Source organism: Trachymyrmex septentrionalis, unplaced genomic scaffold (assembly GCF_001594115.1).
Source record: "Trachymyrmex septentrionalis isolate Tsep2-gDNA-1 unplaced genomic scaffold, Tsep1.0 scaffold19, whole genome shotgun sequence".
NCBI lineage: Eukaryota > Metazoa > Arthropoda > Insecta > Hymenoptera > Formicidae > Trachymyrmex > Trachymyrmex septentrionalis.
The window spans coordinates 4,025,096-4,043,665 of NW_017305071.1; the positions used below are offsets into that span (position 1 = coordinate 4,025,096).

Here is an 18,570-nt window from a genome sequence, read left to right on the forward strand (position 1 = left end):
TCAAAATATCTCCGAGTCTCTTTTGTCACGTAATCATTTCCGTGTTACAAGTTTCATCCACTTCCTAGGTACGAATTTTCTTTTGGAAATAGATAATCATCAGATGATTTATCGACGAAGTGAAATTGGAATAAAACAGAGAAACGGGAGTCTCATTGTCTGCGCATCTTCGCGACAAATGGCGGACGTTGACTCCCTCGCCTTCTCAGAGAGATCATGGCCGTTCATGAGGTTTCGCTGGTTTTGTTACGACGATTTTTTTTCCCGAGGAGTTTTGTCCCGAGGACAACTATTTTTAATTGAACGTCCTGTGTCGCGCGACTTTCCGGTACCAGCCGAAGAGATGGAGAGGATCCCTTCTTGAACATTTCTCCCTGCGGCTGCTAATTCATCACCTCTTAATTTATTCCTTACAGTCCGTCCTCTGTTAGCTTTTTGATCCCTCCTTAAGATTGCTTTTATTAGAGTTCGATGAACGTTCTCCAGAAAAATGAAAGTAAACGTACTTTGAGTCATTAATTAAATTAATTGTAGTCGAATAACAAATAAAAACTAAATTAATATAATTAAATTAATTATAGTGAAACAACGTTCAACATTTATCATTTAAAATGATCGAAGATGGTTTGTTCTCTAAAACTTTTAAAATGAATTCCATTCTAAAGAGTGAAATCTCACTCTTAAAGATTGAAAATCGAGCCACTCTTTTTCAAGACTGGCTCAATTTTCACTCTTTACAGTGAAATTCCACTTCAAAGAAGTTAGAGAGTACAACTCCAGCGAATTACAATACTTGTGTTAATCTACTAAATGAATATGATTAATGCCAATTTCTATGCAAATTGACTTTAATCATCGGTTCAACTTACTCTTCCTCTTTTTCCAATCTTTAGAACTAGAAAAAGACAAAGATTAAGTTGAATCGAGATTAAAGTTAATCTATATTGATGGAAACGGGCCTAAATCGTTATTTGAAAAGAGAAGAAATTTAAAATTTGCGGCAGGATAATGAAACGGTGTCGCAAATTTTAATATCTTCTTGCCTCCAGATCGTGCGATATCCGTTCTGCAGATTGTCGGAGTTTACCGCAAAACTACGTCGGATATTGGAGCCCCGTCGGTAGGTTTCGCTTACGAAATTCGCAGAAATCGCTCGCAATGTTCGTTCGTTTGCTCGTTCGTGCGAACGCGAGAAGGAAAGAAAATGCATATGGAGAGACTTACGCTTTTAAAATCCTTCGCGTGCATCGGACTTGCAAAACGGGGACTTATTTTCACGGATGACAAAGTACCCATACGCATTACGACGCAGTTCGCGATGCACGCCTCTGGTTTTCGATTAAGTATTTGTTCGCGATTTGGCAACGAAAGGATTAATGACCGTGCGGTTACTCGTCGCGAATTTTGCAACGACACCTTTAAATCGGGGTTTCGAGACAACGAGGAAACGACTGTTGTGCAATAATAATATAATAAATAATAATTATTCTGAGAATATAGGCAGGACCGATCTCTCTCTGGTTAACTTTATCGGATTAAATTTAAAAAATTGCCAATTGCAAAAAACTGTAAAAGCTTCTCGTTTCTATCCTGATTTCTTAATTATATTTTAATTAAACGTACTACTTAATTATTAATTAAAAGTATTATATTTTACATAGATGAATTATGAATTTTCAGAAATGACAAAAAAAAAAAAACAAAATAGTACAATCAGTTTTGAGTTTTGCAATTGGTGAGTCTAAAATTTCATCGATCAATTTAACCGATAAAGTAAACTGGAAGTGGTTAGACCGGTCTACAAAGTTGATTTACGACTATAATCGGAGAGTATATATATTCCATATTAAGAAAAATGTCTGATTAAATTAATTGGAATTCAAAGTGATAATCAGAATCTTCCCGTTCGTCCATTTTTTTTTCAACCAGACATCTTTCTCACATTTGTTTACATTTATAAAACTTATTATTAATTCATTAGTAAGATATCTTGCACATAATCATTGGATAAAAAAACGGAGAGAAACGTGCATTAAGATATCATGCGACAGCAGGTACGTGCGATTTAGCAATGTGTGTAAATTCCCTGCCGCTTATGGCAAACCAGCGTTGCTGGTTATTCCTTAATTGTTTCCTGATCACGCGACTTGCGGTCGATCGACCCAGATACCATTTCTCTCCCTCGTCGCGGATCTAAGCTGATCCGCGACAAGACGCGGCAAGATCGAGTCGGAAGCGGAAGCCAGCGGATTTCACTCGGAAACCTCCCTGCATGTGCGCGTACGTTGTTCGACGAATTTTATCTTACTTTCCACCAGCGTAAGTGCACACGTAATACAACCGTTAACGCCATGTAAAATTGCACTCGTTCCCGTGAGAGCATCGCGTTGGAAACGCACGAGCCGCTAACTCGTAATTATACTCTTACCACAACGACCGGGTCTCGTGCGAAATGAAAGAGAGCGCTATAGTTCGAGAGGTAACAGCGTGCGTGCGGAGTGGTAAAATTACGTTTCATCGAATATAAAACAAGATCTAAAATTGAGCGATCAGATGGAGTATACCACTTATATACTCGTTTCTATCAGTGTAATTCAGTTTTAATCTCAGTTCAAATAATTTGTCATCTTTTTCTAGTTCTAAGAATTAAAAAAAGACGAAGAGTAAGTTGAACCAATTAAGGTTAAAGGTTAATCTACATTGGTAGAAACAAGTATTAATCAAAGATAAAATTGCAGATCGACCTAGAATTATAAATTATTTCTTCTGCTTTTCCCTTCTCTTCCGTTCTTTCATTTATACAAAATTTGATATACAATCAAGTAGAAATATAAATTCGAACTGGTCGATTTTAGATTGACTCTAAGTTTACAATTTAGATAAAATAAAAATAATGTAAATTACACTTGCTTATAAAAAATTAACGTAATATTAAATTTTTTTAACAAATGAGTTGTCGTTTCCGAACAAAACAAGTCTCGATAAAATCTGGCGTTCGACTTCATCCGTTCTAATTAAAAAAAAAAAAAAAATCTGTGTTACGTTCAGGGTCAATGGAGAATTGCAACAGTTCCTCTCCGTTCTGCAATTACGCCCTTCGCGGTAATCACACGGCTATGTTACACCGAGGCAGCGGCAAAAGCGTATCGCTGGGCGTGTGCGAAAACGGGAGCAGTGAACGTGCCCTCGTACGCACGCACACGCGGATTGCGCGTAAGATCACGAGTGCGGACGACAAGTCGCACGTGTCGGAACAGAAATACCGCGCGGATCGGACCTGGTCGCACGTGACCGAGGACCTCGCTTAGAAAGCAAGCTTAGGTTTCTCAGGAATGCCCATTAAGCAATCGCTCTCCATCGGCCCCGAATGGAAACAGCCGACGCGATCAAATAGGCTACTCGGTGAGCCGAAAGAACGACATGTCGGGCGATCGCAAGTCACACTTCTTACTCGAACTTTTTCGTAATACGTCGAACTGGAATTCAAGATAAGAACGGAAACGAATAAATTGTAAAAACACTAAAACCTGAAAATTTACGCGTTAATATAAACTATCTAGAGCGTATATTTATGAGCAAGAAATATGTAAGACCAGGTCTCTGAAATAATCTCTCGTTAATAGTTATAATAATTATTAATATAAATGAATTTTTGTTTAATTAAAATAAATATTAAGCGTAAGACTGGTCTTATCTGAAAGTAATAATTTAGAATTTATTGGAATTCTTGCCTTTATTCTGAAACTTCACTTTTTACTGCCACTTTTTTTACATCTGTGATTACATCTGTAAATGATAATTTACTGTTAAATTGTGTAAATTGTAGTTGTTTGTTATACTTAGAAATAATTGTTGATCATTATCACATTGTTATAAAATATAAATCATACTTAGAAATTTTAAAAGGATAATAATAATTAATTGAACGATATTTACAAATAATCATTTTTTCAGGCTTCAATTAAAGAAAAGGATTATTTTTCATTTATGACATTAATGCCGGTTTCTATCGATTTAGTTTAATTTTAATCTCAATTAACTGTTCATAAGCATAAACATTTTTTTCTAGGAATGTGAAAAAATAAAAAGTAAGTTGAACCGAGATGATTAAACTTGATCTTACATTGGGAGAAACGGGCCTAAGTTATTTGTTCTTTAACAGAGATGTGGTTTGAGACTTAAAAGATTATTAAATTTTGATTTCAAAAGCTGAAACTACAGTTTTAAAATTTATCAGATCTGAGTGAAAGTTATTTTGTTCCGAAATATGCTAATCGATACAGTAACTCTCGTTTTTTCACGCATTTTTACCGCACATCAGAAGTACCGCGCACGTAATATAACGCAATGTAACATAAGCGATATCCCAATTACAACCAAGAGTACCTCGACGCAAGGATGCCGTAGGGAATGTATAGACGGTGCAAACAGTTATACACTTTCACTTGAATCTCGTTCAGCTTTATGGTTAAGGGATATACAGGGTGTCCACTATCTTCCTCGTCGAGGTTACATCTCGATTATACAAGGTAGTATCAAAGTGATAGACAAATGCATCAAGAGTGACAATAACAGCTTCAACAATTGAAAGAATTGATTATTTTTAATTATTATCTTAATTATTATTTTTCTGATAATTAATAATAAAGAAAATAATAATTAATAAGTTCATAAGAGCAATTATCAATAAAAATATTTTTTATAGACATTGTCCAATGTGTGTTTCTTTCTCTAAGAAGAAAACTTCCTTATCTTAAAAATTAGCGAATTATCGTGGACGTGATTTAATGAATATATGTATAATGATATAAAAAATACTGTCATATAATTAAAGCCTTAAAACAATTTATTTGTTTCTCTTTTTTAATCAATTAACCGGTTCATCCATCTCGAATTCTCCACTGAAAGGCAGATGATTAAAGGTCGAAGTGACTCGTTCAAAATTTTGCTTCAGGTAATTTTGATGTTATCGGACAGCAAGTTTATTTGTTGCTGAATGCATCGTTGTCTCGGATGCGACTGAATTCCCAGGCGAATCGTGAGACGAGGATGACATTCACTCGTCCGTTTATGGCGCGCGATCGTAAGAAATATTTCTGCGATCTATATGTATCTTGTAGACAGTATTCTTCGTTCTTTTTGGTTGGAGAATTTTAGTCCGGGATCACATTTTAAGAATATCGTTCTTACGTAAATAAAATGAGACGTTTTTGAGAAAATCTCCCGTTTGTTATTGGATTTTTTCTGCAGATTTCAGATACAATGCGTTACAATCATAGTTATTTAGAAATTTGTCAGAGCAATTATTGCTGTTATAAAGTTAATGTAACACGATAAAAAAGTGGAATCATATATACGATTATAATAATACAATAAAAATGCTAGATTATCTGTATTTAAATATGTATCTTACAATCGAAATTTTATTAAAAAGCAACTACGAATCTTTTAGAGTTTCAAGAAATGAAACAATTGATTTTCTTGTTAAACGTCTTTTTAATAAATCAAATTAATATTATTATATTGATAAGAGAATTAAATTTTTGAATGGATTTCTTTGAATTTTTAAAAAAGTCAAAACACTCTCTCTGCCGCGTTAAAAGTTCAATCTCTCTTGCAATAATTAAAGAAGTTTAGTTCTTACTTTCTTAATTTGAAAATTTCGTCGCATCATCTCTGCTTCTACAAATTAAACGCAGATACGGATGAATACTCTCTCGCGCTTTCTCTCGTATTCAGCTTACATGAAAGTGACACGATTCTTTATTCATTAGTTGCCCTGATCGTTTGTCCTCAAACATCTTACATGCCGAAAACACGATGTGTACACCGTACATGTGCATGAGTGTACTCCGTACGTTATTTCTTTTTTTAATTTATTCTAAGTGCTTTCGATCAAGTTGAAAAAAAAACGCGAATCAAAACTTAATGAAGTAAATTGCAAAATTTGAATTTCAAAAAGTTTTAAATTTCGCAATTTATTTCAATTTAATTTAACTGATTTCCGGGTTACAATTTTCTGGGCGCGAAATTTAAATCAAACTACACATATATAAAAAGAGTATCATCTCTTTCTGCTTAATAAATAACGCAAATGTTTTAAAATGTCTCTCAACACCTCCATTACATATTCACTTTGATATTGTTTCCACAAACAATTAAAGTTAACCGATTGACACTTCTTATAAATATGATTTCAAAAAATACAAAGTTGTTTAAGTGTTGCAGTTAATTTTTAACTGTCAATGATAAAAACAATAAGTTTTTAATTTGTAATAATAAAAATTTAATTTTATAAACTTATTAGATTTAAAAAAAAACAGTAAAAAAAATATATAATTAAACTAAAAATATTAGTGTTATATTCTAAAAAAAATTAGAGACTAAATCCTATATAGAAAAAAAATGTGAATAAGATAAATTCTTATATGACATAGAAAACGATAAAATATGCATAAAGAAAAATATACATGCACGCACGCATATATATATGTATATATATAAAGAATAAAATATTAATAAACATATTTCTGTTATAAAATCAAAATATAATATTATTTAGCAATATCATATAACATATAGAAATTTTAAATGATATAAGCACAGAGACTTTTAACAGTTATCCCATTACGCCACGCGGGATTTGACAGGAATAACAAAGTGGAGTGTCTGAATGTTTTCTACATACCAAATCGCGCACAACGCAATTATCCTCGGCTTGATTTGAAGATGTTTAACTCGTTGACAACTCACGGTGCACGGCACTCGGCATGCCAGCTCCCAGCTCACCTCAGACTGACTGCATGGAGCCCTGAGACTGTGTCGCGAGGGCTCTCGCGATCGTAGTTTGCTTTCACTTGGTGAGTACCGCAAACGATATCTCCTCGCGGATCGCCTATCGCTGATAAAGACACGGATTCGATTCGGCTTAACACTGCGCTGAGTGCTCGGAATGCTTCGCATAGAATTCAGAGATTTAATACTATTCCATTACGCTATGATCGATATTATGTATATGCATTGTACATAATATTTATATAAATATCTCATAATATGGTTAACATTTTCTGAATTTCTCACTTTTATCGATAGATTTAGTAACATCGATAACTCTCAGTTATTCCATGTGTAAATACCTCGAGATTAGACATTAATATTTCTATATGTAATAATATGTAAATATAATATAATGTTAATCATATAGATTATTTGGTTGCAATAAAATAATCTGCGTAATTAATTTTAGATATTATATCTTATGCAATTCTTGCACTATTAAAATGCTTATTGAATGCATTATTGATGATATATTGTGACAATCAACAATTATTACAATATAAATACAAAAATAATCTTTTATATATGCTTATATCGTGCAATTAGGAAATCTATAAGGAATTATTTTTATTAAAAAGATCATTTACTTTTTTATAAAACATTATATGACGATCCATACTATATTTTAATGCAACATATATACATAGTTTATTAATAAAGAAATTATATATACATATATCAATATGTGTCTGCAGTCTTAATGTGATAAAAAATTTATATATAAAATAACTTATAGGGTCGTTGTAAAACAAGATTTGAAAGATAAATATAACGTAAATAATTTAAAAATTTAGTACGAATCCTCGTCCTCTTCTTCGATGGGAATATCTTCTCGATGCTGTTTCGGATTCCATCTACGCCAAAGTAATTCTCTTACTGTGAATTCGGAAAGTATTTCGGGATTAGTCATGTTGATATCTCGAGATACTGATGACGGCCATAAAACTTGTGCGAAAAGTATTTCCTGTTATTTGCACAAACATAAAATAAATTAAAAATTTCGTAGAAAATTAGAAGTAACTTTCTCTAAATCCATCACATATATGTAATAGATAAATCCACCTTTACCTTAGCGGCAGTTTCGGACAGTCTTTCCAATCCAAACAAATTATTCCATGTTATGGACCGCGAAGACATAGTAGAATCTATAACTAAAGAGTCTGCATCTGCTACTTCTATTATAACGATGTAAGAAGCGTGATAAAATGATGGTCCCTCCTTATAAAGCACTGAAACAAACGTATTTCGAATAAAATAATAATAACGCAAAACGAAGAAAAATATTTTCAATATTATGAAAAGAAAAAAAAAAAAAAAAAAAAAAGATTAAAGAGAAAAAGGATTTTAAAAATAACAAAATACTGTCAATATAAAAAAATTATAATATAAAAGCATTTTATAATGCATTTTCAAAGAACAAGTAATTAAAAAAGTACTAACAAAAATCACCACCATATTTTAAGCCAGGCTTGACAACCCAACCTTTGCTCCTATAATAATGGTAAACTACATATTTCTGTATAAAATCTGGCTTCTCTTTGCAAAAGTACAACCATGCGCTGTTGATGTCTAGCAAACTACCGTCGAAGTGAATCAGTTGCAAGCAACCTAATCCAAAAAGAAGGAAAAAGGTCTCTTCGAAGGTGAGATGCAAAGCCTCTCGAATAGGAAAACCTTCGTTTTCGATTTTTGGTTTAATATTTTTTAAATAATTCTCAGTGTCTGAATCGCTATCTGGCAACACTAATAATTTTCCATGTTGATCGTCATCCTCGTTCATGCAATCGTTTTTAAAATCGTTATATAATTTCCAGTGATCTTCCTCCTCCAGTCTGTCTTCTGAGCTGTTCTTATCATCATGAGTGCTTGATGAGCTTTCAGCGTTATCATATTGAATAGAGTCTCTATTAACAATGACACATATGTCATCTTCCTCTGCGGAATCTAGAGTAACTTCATCGATCTCTGTGTTTTTTGTGTCTATCTCATTTCTCCGCTTGCTTCCGTTTTCAATAGAATTTGATGGAATTTCAATGATATCGCCAATGTTCTCTTCATCCGGGATATTTCTTTCCTCGTATTGAGCAATTGCTTTATCATCTGCAATTACATAATAAATTTCCACTATATTTCAATATCATCTTTATATTTTATTATTTTATAGATATTATTTTATAAGGTGTTATTTTTATTCATATAATACTTTAAAACGAGATATATTATATAAGTCACAAAATATTTTTTATTATACACCTTTGTATTCGGTAGAATTCAATTCTTGAACTTCTTTAAGCCATTTTTGTCTGCAAAGCCACTGTCTGTTCCGAACAACTGGTGGTGCTCCGTACCTTGCTTTGCCAAATGATGGATAACTACGTGACAACGATCCTTTACCAAAAAATCCCTACAAACACAAATATTTGTTCTAGCGTTCGTAGGAAAAATTACTCTGATAAAATTTAACTTTACCATAGAATGTACTGCTGTCATCTCTTCAGGTTCAATTATACAAGATCCTACATCTGTGAGATGTGCGGTATACATTGGCCATTCTTGTGTTTCATTCAATAGAATGGGAAATGGTAATCGTGGCTTTAATTTTGTTCTTTTCCTTTTTGGTTCTCGCAGATCCATGTTTTAACTACAAGCAGATAACAACATGAAATTTTGGAAAAGTATTAGTTATATCATTCAAATATTTTGTAAGATATCTGCTGAAAAGAGTTATAAATTTTTGTATTGTGTAATTAATTATTACAAAAATTAATAAACAAATAAACTGCTAACAACTCGCAACTAATTGCAATATAATGGAATATAAATTTCAAAAATTAAATTAAGAGTGTAACTCAGAGCTTAATCTTTGGTTAAAAAATAAATCAATTTCAATGCTAAATAATAAATAATTCTTTTAAGTAAGAGATGTGATTTTTCACGAAGATATAACAATTAACTTTATATAAACGTTATAATGATTAATTTCATATAAAAGATATAACAATAACCTATATGAAAATAAAAATTGATTTCTTTATACAAAAATTATATTATGCAGAATTTGAAATATATTTTAAATATAATATAAAACAAGGAAAATATATTTTCATGTTTATACTATTCATTACTGATTATTGAAAGAAAAAACTTACTCTCTCGAATAACAGCTGATACCTTCAGATTGGAAGTAAAGTTTAGAGGTTAAGTTAAAAGTGAAACACGTGCCGACATCTAAGGTTTGTTTTTTATTGCTGCATTAGATCAACTAAAACTTTCTTTTTTGCTAAGTTTCAAACAAAGGTGTAAGTTATATATTCAATTATAAAAAAACAGACCTTTACTTAATCTGCATCATTACATTTAAATAGCAGAACATTATTCAACTATTTAGTCATATAATATTACAATCTGTATATATTTTTATATATATATAAAAACTTGTATACAAAAAATTATATCTCTATAATGTGATCATTGATTAATTACTTATATAATTAATCAATGCTCACATTATAGAGATATAATTTTTTATATAATTATAAATAGAAATTATTTGTGTACTGGAGCCTCTCTGATCAGACATAGTCTCTACATTTTATTATAAAAGTACATAAAAAATATATATTTCGCAGATAAAATCCGATTATAACTGATCAGAATATAAGAGGATTTCGTTAACCTATATTCCCGATTGCACACATCATTCACATCGATCGATGCTTAGTAATTTTTTACTGTTTTACTAATTAGCGATGTGTGCAAAATGTGTACAATCAAATCCTTCTAGTTTTATTAAACTTGTTGATACAGAATTCGAGAAAAAAAAATCTTTTCTTCATCCCCTCTCTCTCTCTCTCTCTCTCTCTCTCTCACTCTCTCTCGTTTCAAGTATAAAATAAAATTTTAAATTAATTTTTTTAGTCTTTGGGAAAAATGTACTCGTACTAAATCGGTCCTTTATCTATGTATGTGATTTTCAGCGATTTTCAGCATTTCATGCACGCTGACTATCTTCTCCCGTATTTTCCCCAGCTGCTTACCGCGCTGTTGTTCAACGCGATCAATCTTCAGCCAATCTTCATAGGACACAGTCTGGACCAAGTTCTTATTGCACAACTCATAGCACAACTCGCGTCTGGCGTCACCTCCTTTCAGATTGGAGGGCAAGTCATTGTATATTAATCTAGCGACTTGGAAAGCGTTTCTCATAGTCGTAAGAATGACCCCAGTTGGACCAGTTCCTGCCCATCCTGCGACATAGAGAGGTGCTCGCTCACCGTTTCTCTCTTCAATCTTACCGTTAATGTTCTCCAAGCATCCCATCTTTGCATTACATGGTATAGCCTTATATATTTGCTCGGTCTTGTAACCGATACTGCGTAGAGCCAGACCGCATGGGATCTCTTCGAATTCGCCGGTCATCTCGGCTACCTGATTTTGTATCATCTCTCCTCGTAAATGATTGATAGCAAATTTGATGCTGTGTAATTCTTTACTGCCATGAAATTCGATGGGACTGCGTAGAAAGATCTGATGTAGTTCTTTTGTGTGCACCGAGTCATTCTTGGATTCTTCTAAAGACTTCAACATGAGTTCCGTTAATCGTTTCCGGGGTCTATCTAAAGTCGGTACAATTGTCTGTACGTTTTCGAAGTCTTGCTCCCGCCAAAAAGTTTTACAGTCTTGCAGTTTCAGAATTTCCCGCAGTTCTGCAGTTGTAAATGCAGCCTGCAAAGGTCCTCTTCGTCCAACCATGGTGACTTTTCGCACTCTACTGCGACTTAAAGCTTCCAAGGCATACGATGTAATATCAGTATTCTAAAATAACCAAGAGAGAGATTTCAATTGATAAAATTAAAAAATATTTTTTTAATCGTATAATTTAATCTTTAGAATTCTTATGTTATTTTGTCGTTATCCACATTCTTCTCTGATAGAAAATTTTTAATTAAAAATTAAACGCTAGAGATTTAGGTATCACCTTGAGCTTGTCGACCGGCGTTAAAAGAATCCTCGCCACATCTATGGCTACATTGCCTTGACCTATGATAACTGCTTCTTCTACATCTAAGTTAATCTTCAGATCTTTATCATCTGGCAGTCCATTGTACCAACCAACAAAATGCCGGGCTGATATTACATTGTTTAAGTGCTCACCAGGTACATTGAGAAATCGATCTTCTTGAGCGCCATAAGCCTGGAATAAAAATCAAAAAGTAATTATTAATTACAAAGATTTGGCATATACTAATATTAATTAGAATAAATAATTAGATTTTGAATTGATATGATTACTTGATACTTAAAAATTAATAATTGTAATACTTATATTATTAAAAGTATTATATATAATAAATAAAAATATGTAAATATAAAATTAGTAGTTACAAAAAATTTATAATATGTTCAAAAGTATTTAAATAAATTTAATTGCTGATTATAAAAGTTAATCCTTTTTTTTATTATAATTTACATTATTGAAATTATAATATTTAATATAAGCGAAGCTATTTATATCTCACAGATAAGGTGATGAATTCAGGAAATAAAAGTGTTAATTACATGAGTTAAGCGATAATACAATTCATTTTGAATACCAAACATACCAATAACACAGCATCATATAAATTTCGCAGATAGTTGACATCAATATTGATGCCAAGTCTAACATTGCCCAGGAATTCAACACGTGGATTGGTTGCGATTTTGTGAAATGTATTGAGGACGTTCTTCACATCCTGATGATCTGGAGCAACCCCATAGCGTATTAAACCAAAGGGAACTGGTTGCTTGTCCAGAATGGTGATTATTGCGTTGCTTGAATCCTGTTATCAATTTCATACAAATTTTATTTTCATTTCCTTATTCTATATACGATATTTATAAGAATTATTTAATAGATAATCTTATATACATACAAAATACTTATACTATTCTACTTATTACATATAAAATACTTATAATATTATGGAATATGCATGTCTTTGGAACAATTAATAAGACATTATCATTAATTATAATTAATCTATTTTGTATATGTATATTATACACACATGTTATATTACCCTCAGTAACTGTTGAGCTGCATAGAAGCCCGCTGGACCTGCACCGACGATGCATATCTGAGGTACGGATTGTTGTGTTACAGTACATAATAAACGAGTACAACTCTTAAGAATGTTGCATCTCATCTTTATATGTGGTAATGTTGATTCAAAATTAAGTTTCACTTATGATACGTTTCGACAAAATTGTTGAGCTCTCGAACGCTGCTCTGTTATTAGAATTAGAACAGTCCGTGAAAATGTTAGGAGGCAGAATCTTGATCACTGTTCTATGTAGTAAATTGCAAAATAATTATTTCTGTTTCTATAAAACAAGCAAATACAATGGATCTGGAAGTATTTATTAGCTCGTGTCATATTCGCTGTTCGATTAAAATATTACCGCATAAAGTTATCAGAAAATAAGAATTGAACGAAAGTTCGGGAGCATGTCCCTTTGACTTTGAGGTTAGTTTTGTTAAGTGCGCACGTGGCATTACATGAGTTTAAGTCGACAAAGTCGCGGCTAATTGGCTTGCCAAGCAAATGAACTTGATTGGTTGTTACTTACAGATCCAACCAATCACATTCAATCGCTCAGCAAGCATTCTAGCCGCTTTGTCCAGCTAGTGAAGGCGAACTAGGGAATTTAACAATATGATGTCTTTGTATTGTTTCTAAGATATTTAATGGATGCTTTTTGTTTACGACGTTCTTAACGACGTGTCGATTTGAAACTAATAACTTCGATTATGTGTTTTATATATGTAATAGCTAGGTATATAGAGAATAGTTAATGCACACAATATAATGATTTTCATAAATTAAAAGTACATAAAGTTGTTTTTATAATAATAATAATAATAATATAATCTGTTAAAAATTATTCATCAATTAAGAATACGCGGTAAGTATTGACAAAAGGGAATCTAGTTTCGATGATTTTGACATATATTATCAAGGTCATAATTCTAAGTGACTTTGAAAAAGTTTTAGTCGTAACTCGTTATCCATTAAAAAATAAATAATAAAACCGTGTTAAATAATAAAATCTTTTAAACAAGACTCTGCTTCAATGAAATAAATTCTCTGCTTTAAAAACGCAAATTATTTTTTATTACAATAATATAATTATTGTGTTTTTAAATAAGGAAATTCTTGTTTTAAAGCAGAAAATTTATGTTTTTAAATAAAGGAGACTTTCCACGCGAAGCGAGGTCTAACCCAACTCCCCCCCATGTCTAGAGGCAAAACCAGATCTATGACTATAATGTTTCACATATATGGGTTTTCAAATATACACACTTTATTATTCGTAATATATCTTCTAGGCCAATGTCATCTGTGCCTACATATTATAAAATTTTATTGATTATTGATTATTGATAAAAATTCAGTTGGATCATTTATTAGAATGAAAAGAAATGTGTTCATCTAAGTTATGACATTATAATTGAGAATTATGTGAGTTTTTATGTAAATGGAAAGTAATTATTATGATATTATTATATTAATTAAGTACATGCTTTCCAAAATTTTTTTAGAAGATATTGAATCCAAGGGCAACAAAAAAATTGTAAACACAAATGTTTCTGTTTCCAACATGTATTTCTACACTTTCTCACGTCTTTTATTCGATTTAGCTTATTTACATGGCGATCCGGGTGACAACAATATAATTTTATGGAACATAATTTGCAGGAGGTGTGTGTTGTCTTGCGATTGCTTCTTTCCTTTTGTCAACGATTGACTTTCTGCAGCCGACTTTCCGCGGATGTACTGCAGCTTTCGTCGCCGGTGAGTGCAATGCTTGCATGCAAACGCTTCTATTTCCTGTAGCCTAGCTTGCGTAGAGCCTTCAAGTCCACGTCACCATAATAGTCTTGGCTGAGAAATGTATGGAAATATTCCATATGACTTGATGAGTAACATATGATTATCTTAAGATTTGAAGTACGATTTAAATAATAATTTTTTATGTGAGTTTTTCGCGTAAAACTATACATTGATTTGTTATTTTTTATTTAATCGAGTCTGAATTCTAGAAATTGTAGAATTGATCATCATATTTAAAAAAAACTTAATTTCGCAAAAAGAAAGAAAAGAAATAACGGTCTTAATTAATTTTAACTTAATTAATTTGATTGACGTTTTAATTTGATTCCTAATTTTCTGCTTCATGCAATATTGAGCGTGATCTTGATTTTTTTAAATGTGCAATTACATTTTTTTTATTAAAGCAGATAGTTTTTATTAAAGTAAATAAAAAAAATTCGTAATTTGTCAAGATTGAAATACAATATACATGAGACATTATATACATCTGATACAAACAAGTTTCTTTCATGAAATATAATGTACATTTTCTTCAAATGACACTTCAGTTGTAATCAAAGTTAATTCGATATATACAGATTCGACTCATGCCAATTTTTAAGCTTAAGTTAAGATTTTCAGGCTGTGATTGATATATGTATACATGTACATTACATACGTTACAATTAACTTATGTACATCATTAGATAATAGTTTCATGCAAATGACTACACAGAGAATGTGCTAAGAAATCATTAAATATATTAAAAATTACAAATGGAAAAATGTGTCAATGATTGATAAAAGTAGATTAGGAGATATAGGAATTTATAGGAAATAGATAGAAAAATTGTTTATATTCTCACCACACGTTTAATATCAAATGTTATCTAATTTAGGCTATCTAATTTTTTTCTGATATATATAATACATAATGCAGCATTAGCATTAAATAAATAGCTTTTAGAATTCCGTCTAATTCTAATTATATAATTAGATCTTAGAATCAAATTGTTTTAATATTATATAAAGAGGTAGGTTATGGAATTATATATTATAAATAAAATTTTAACATTAACATGAAATATGTGGTGAAAATATAAGTCGAAGTCTTCAAGAATTTTCTCTCTTTTATTTAATGAAATTTTCATCTTACTTAAAGATACACGACAAATCTGATTTTGCTTACTTAATAGTAATTATTAGAGTTGAAAAGATTTCTAAACTGTATAGATCACACATATGGATCACATCGTGGATTGTTAACTACGCGAATCTGATAGATTTCAGTGTCATACATGACATAACTGATGTTTTTCCACTTTTCTTTATTATCGTGTGTCTTATTCAGGAATTAAAATGTGTGTAATTTCGTTAAATTTAGCTTTTTTAATTGTCTTACTTCTATAGAGAACAATTTTTATAAAATTTATGTATGTTCTGCAACAATAATAATTTTTAGGAAGTATTTTATCGATCATCTTTATAATTATATATATTATATAAACAAAAATTAATACTATGTACATTAAAATAAATCAGTACAGTGACAAGATGATCATAAAAATAATCAAAATATAATATTTATATATTCTTAGAAAATTGACAATTTTGTAAAAATGATCCTCAATTGTTTTCATGCGAAATTACAAGTTTTTAATTCCTATTCTCACTTTAATGAAAAAAAAAGACAAAAAAGACAGAAAAAAAGCTAGATTAGGAATAGTTTAGAGTGTGTGGATAGATTAGAAACAGTTGAGAAGATTAATTTTTTATTTATTATATAAAAGAGAAGTTGATAAAAAAAAAATCACCGATGAGGCGTCACAATTTACATAAATTTTGTGGAAGATTAATTTTTTGAGCATTTGTCAGGAAATTTTCCGAGGAATTTTATGCTGTATCAATGTTAATTATTATCAATTAAACATTGTATCAGCAGCAATGAAAAATTTAAATTTAGTCTTGTTAAACCTAAGGGGAATTCTTAAATATTATAAACTATAACTAATTTTGTGCCTATTAGAAAATTGCAACAGATTAAGTATATTAATTTTAAGACATTTTGTCAGTTTTTCAGAAATTTGTTCTGATAAGTATAATTACATTATTAGATTTTATAGTGATCACTCGTATTACTATATTGCAAAATGTAATATACAAGTGACAAAGAATTTTAAGTGAATTCTCGAAATTTGCAATTACTCGTCATATTAATTAATTGTGTGTATGTGTTTTCTTCTACAATTATAGAAAAAAAATTATAAGACAATTATATAATGACGAGTAATTAAGGTGACGAGAGAGAATTTCTCAAGAATATTTATAACAGCTCGATCGTGCATTTCATGTCCTCTCAGAATTTCGCGGGATTTGCTTTGAAATTTCGTTTTGAGATCGATTCTTGTGGGCCGCTATTCACTTCTTCTCCGGAGAAATCTTTATCTAATCAGGATTGTATTTTTTCAATTGTGTATGTGTATGCAAATGTATGTTTATGCGTGATAAAAGAAGGAGAGAAAAAAAGAAGTGAAAAATATAGAAGAAATAAGAGGAAGATATGAAACAATAAACAAAAATAGAGAAAGAGGATATAAAAAGAGGAACAGGAAGAAAGAAATTGACTTTGATATAATTTACATTGGCATAAAATCGATATAAATGTAAATAGATTAAAGAGATAGCATTATACAGAAGATATAACAAGATTTCAATAAATTTATCAATATTTTTGTTATTATTGAATTATAGAGGATTAAAATAAAATTATATAAACTTAAAGAAAAATTAAATTTTTTATTTAGAATACATTTTTAATATTTTATATTTTATTAAAAGATGGAACATAATTCTTTTTCTGAATTTTTAAGCATATAAATATGACTCTCAGAATTATATTATAATAAAAGTTCACCATTCATTGTAAAAAGGAGTGCTATTTATGATTAATTTATGATCTAGATTTTGCAATAATTTGTATTAAACGATAAAATTCGATAAAATTAAATGGTAGCAACAGAGAGAGAAAGAGAGAGGGGGGGGAGAGAGAGAGAGAGAGAGAGAGAGAAAGAGAGAGAGGGAGAGAGAATGTATGAAAAGAAAAAAAAAGTAGTAAGAAAAAGAGAAACAGAAAGAAATAGAAAGGAAAAGAGAGTTCGAAAAAGTAAAGGTTTGGAAGGAGAAAGAGCGAGGTAAATCAGGATTTATTCCTGGATGGGTGAGGGCCTCGTGGGCCCTCCTACTGTTGTGGGCCTAGGTTTGAGGGCCTGGTTCGGCTTTCTGGGCTCACTCTGGATGCCGGCAAGCAGCTCGCTCTTCCGGATGCTCTTCAGATCTAGGTCACCGTAGTAATCCTCACTGTGGAGCAAAACCGAGAAAAACCCGAGGTCAGGACATGCTCGGTGCGCACTACTGCGTACTGTTGCTGCGTGCGCTTGCCGTTATTTTGCAGACGAGATGCACATGCGTATACACGTAGGATAGCCATTGTTGCAAATAGTCATGAAAATTTGCAAACTACGATAAATGTCTCAGAATTATCGTTTCTTTTTTTGTTTTTAAATATTATAGAACGTAGCAAGAAAAATCTTTTCTTGTCGCCTTGTTTAGGTGTATATACACTTGTGCAAATTTTCATGGTTAAATGTCTAGCACTTCGATTTATTACATAGATTGTCAGATTAGAGTCATATTGATATTAATTTTAATTTTGATTTAATATAAATTCTTTAAATAAATATAGATAACAAATTTTTTTTACTTATATTTATAGAAAGAAACAATTTTTATATATTTTTTTCTGGACAATCTACGAATGGGGGCTGCTAATATTATAATACGATATTAGAACACTGAGATAGTTAACATATACGTTAGC

The 18,570-nt window shown here is 31.1% G+C and overlaps 3 protein-coding genes across 4 annotated transcripts in view; all 3 read right to left on the minus strand.

Annotated features, from left to right (window-relative positions):
* Nucleotides 1–7,528: 7,528 nt before the first annotated feature.
* LOC108747038 (tRNA-splicing endonuclease subunit Sen2) lies at nucleotides 7,529–10,110 on the minus strand. The gene is made up of 6 exons (XM_018484269.1): nucleotides 9,987–10,110; nucleotides 9,307–9,478; nucleotides 9,091–9,241; nucleotides 8,278–8,937; nucleotides 7,906–8,066; nucleotides 7,529–7,801 (listed from the first exon to the last, which is right to left on the minus strand). The coding sequence occupies exons 2-6, from the start codon at nucleotides 9,469–9,471 to the stop codon at nucleotides 7,628–7,630; spliced, it is 1,311 nt and encodes a 436-aa protein (XP_018339771.1). The 5' UTR covers nucleotides 9,472–9,478; nucleotides 9,987–10,110; the 3' UTR covers nucleotides 7,529–7,627.
* A 586-nt stretch (nucleotides 10,111–10,696) lies between these two features.
* LOC108747037 (NADPH:adrenodoxin oxidoreductase, mitochondrial) lies at nucleotides 10,697–13,340 on the minus strand. The gene is made up of 4 exons (XM_018484268.1): nucleotides 12,900–13,340; nucleotides 12,441–12,659; nucleotides 11,816–12,031; nucleotides 10,697–11,652 (listed from the first exon to the last, which is right to left on the minus strand). The coding sequence occupies exons 1-4, from the start codon at nucleotides 13,023–13,025 to the stop codon at nucleotides 10,792–10,794; spliced, it is 1,422 nt and encodes a 473-aa protein (XP_018339770.1). The 5' UTR covers nucleotides 13,026–13,340; the 3' UTR covers nucleotides 10,697–10,791.
* A 1,127-nt stretch (nucleotides 13,341–14,467) lies between these two features.
* Nucleotides 14,468–18,570, minus strand: part of LOC108747025 — a 10,833-nt gene continuing 6,730 nt past the window's right edge. The window contains exon 4 of one of the 2 annotated variants that reach the window (XM_018484237.1): nucleotides 14,468–14,765. In XM_018484237.1, the coding sequence (XP_018339739.1) occupies nucleotides 14,705–14,765 (61 nt within the window). In that variant the 3' untranslated portion in view covers nucleotides 14,468–14,704. Of the gene's footprint in view, nucleotides 14,766–17,813; nucleotides 18,051–18,570 lie in introns of those variants that run through there. The other variant, XM_018484236.1, reaches the window with a different exon arrangement.

Excerpts from the sequence above, each read along its gene's own strand:
- LOC108747037 (XM_018484268.1), bottom strand. The coding sequence starts at position 13,025 with ATGAGATGCAACATTCTTAAGAGTTGTACTCGTTTATTATGTACTGTA. Across the intron at positions 12,660-12,899 it reads CAGCTCAACAGTTACTGAGG|GATTCAAGCAACGCAATAAT; the intron begins GTAATATAACAT and ends AATTGATAACAG. Across the intron at positions 11,653-11,815 it reads CGCCGGTCGACAAGCTCAAG|AATACTGATATTACATCGTA; the intron begins GTGATACCTAAA and ends TGGTTATTTTAG.
- LOC108747038 (XM_018484269.1), bottom strand. The coding sequence starts at position 9,471 with ATGGATCTGCGAGAACCAAAAAGGAAAAGAACAAAATTAAAGCCACGA. Across the intron at positions 9,242-9,306 it reads TGACAGCAGTACATTCTATG|GGATTTTTTGGTAAAGGATC; the intron begins GTAAAGTTAAAT and ends TTGTGTTTGTAG. Across the intron at positions 8,067-8,277 it reads AAAATATGGTGGTGATTTTT|TGCTTTATAAGGAGGGACCA; the intron begins GTTAGTACTTTT and ends CGTTTGTTTCAG.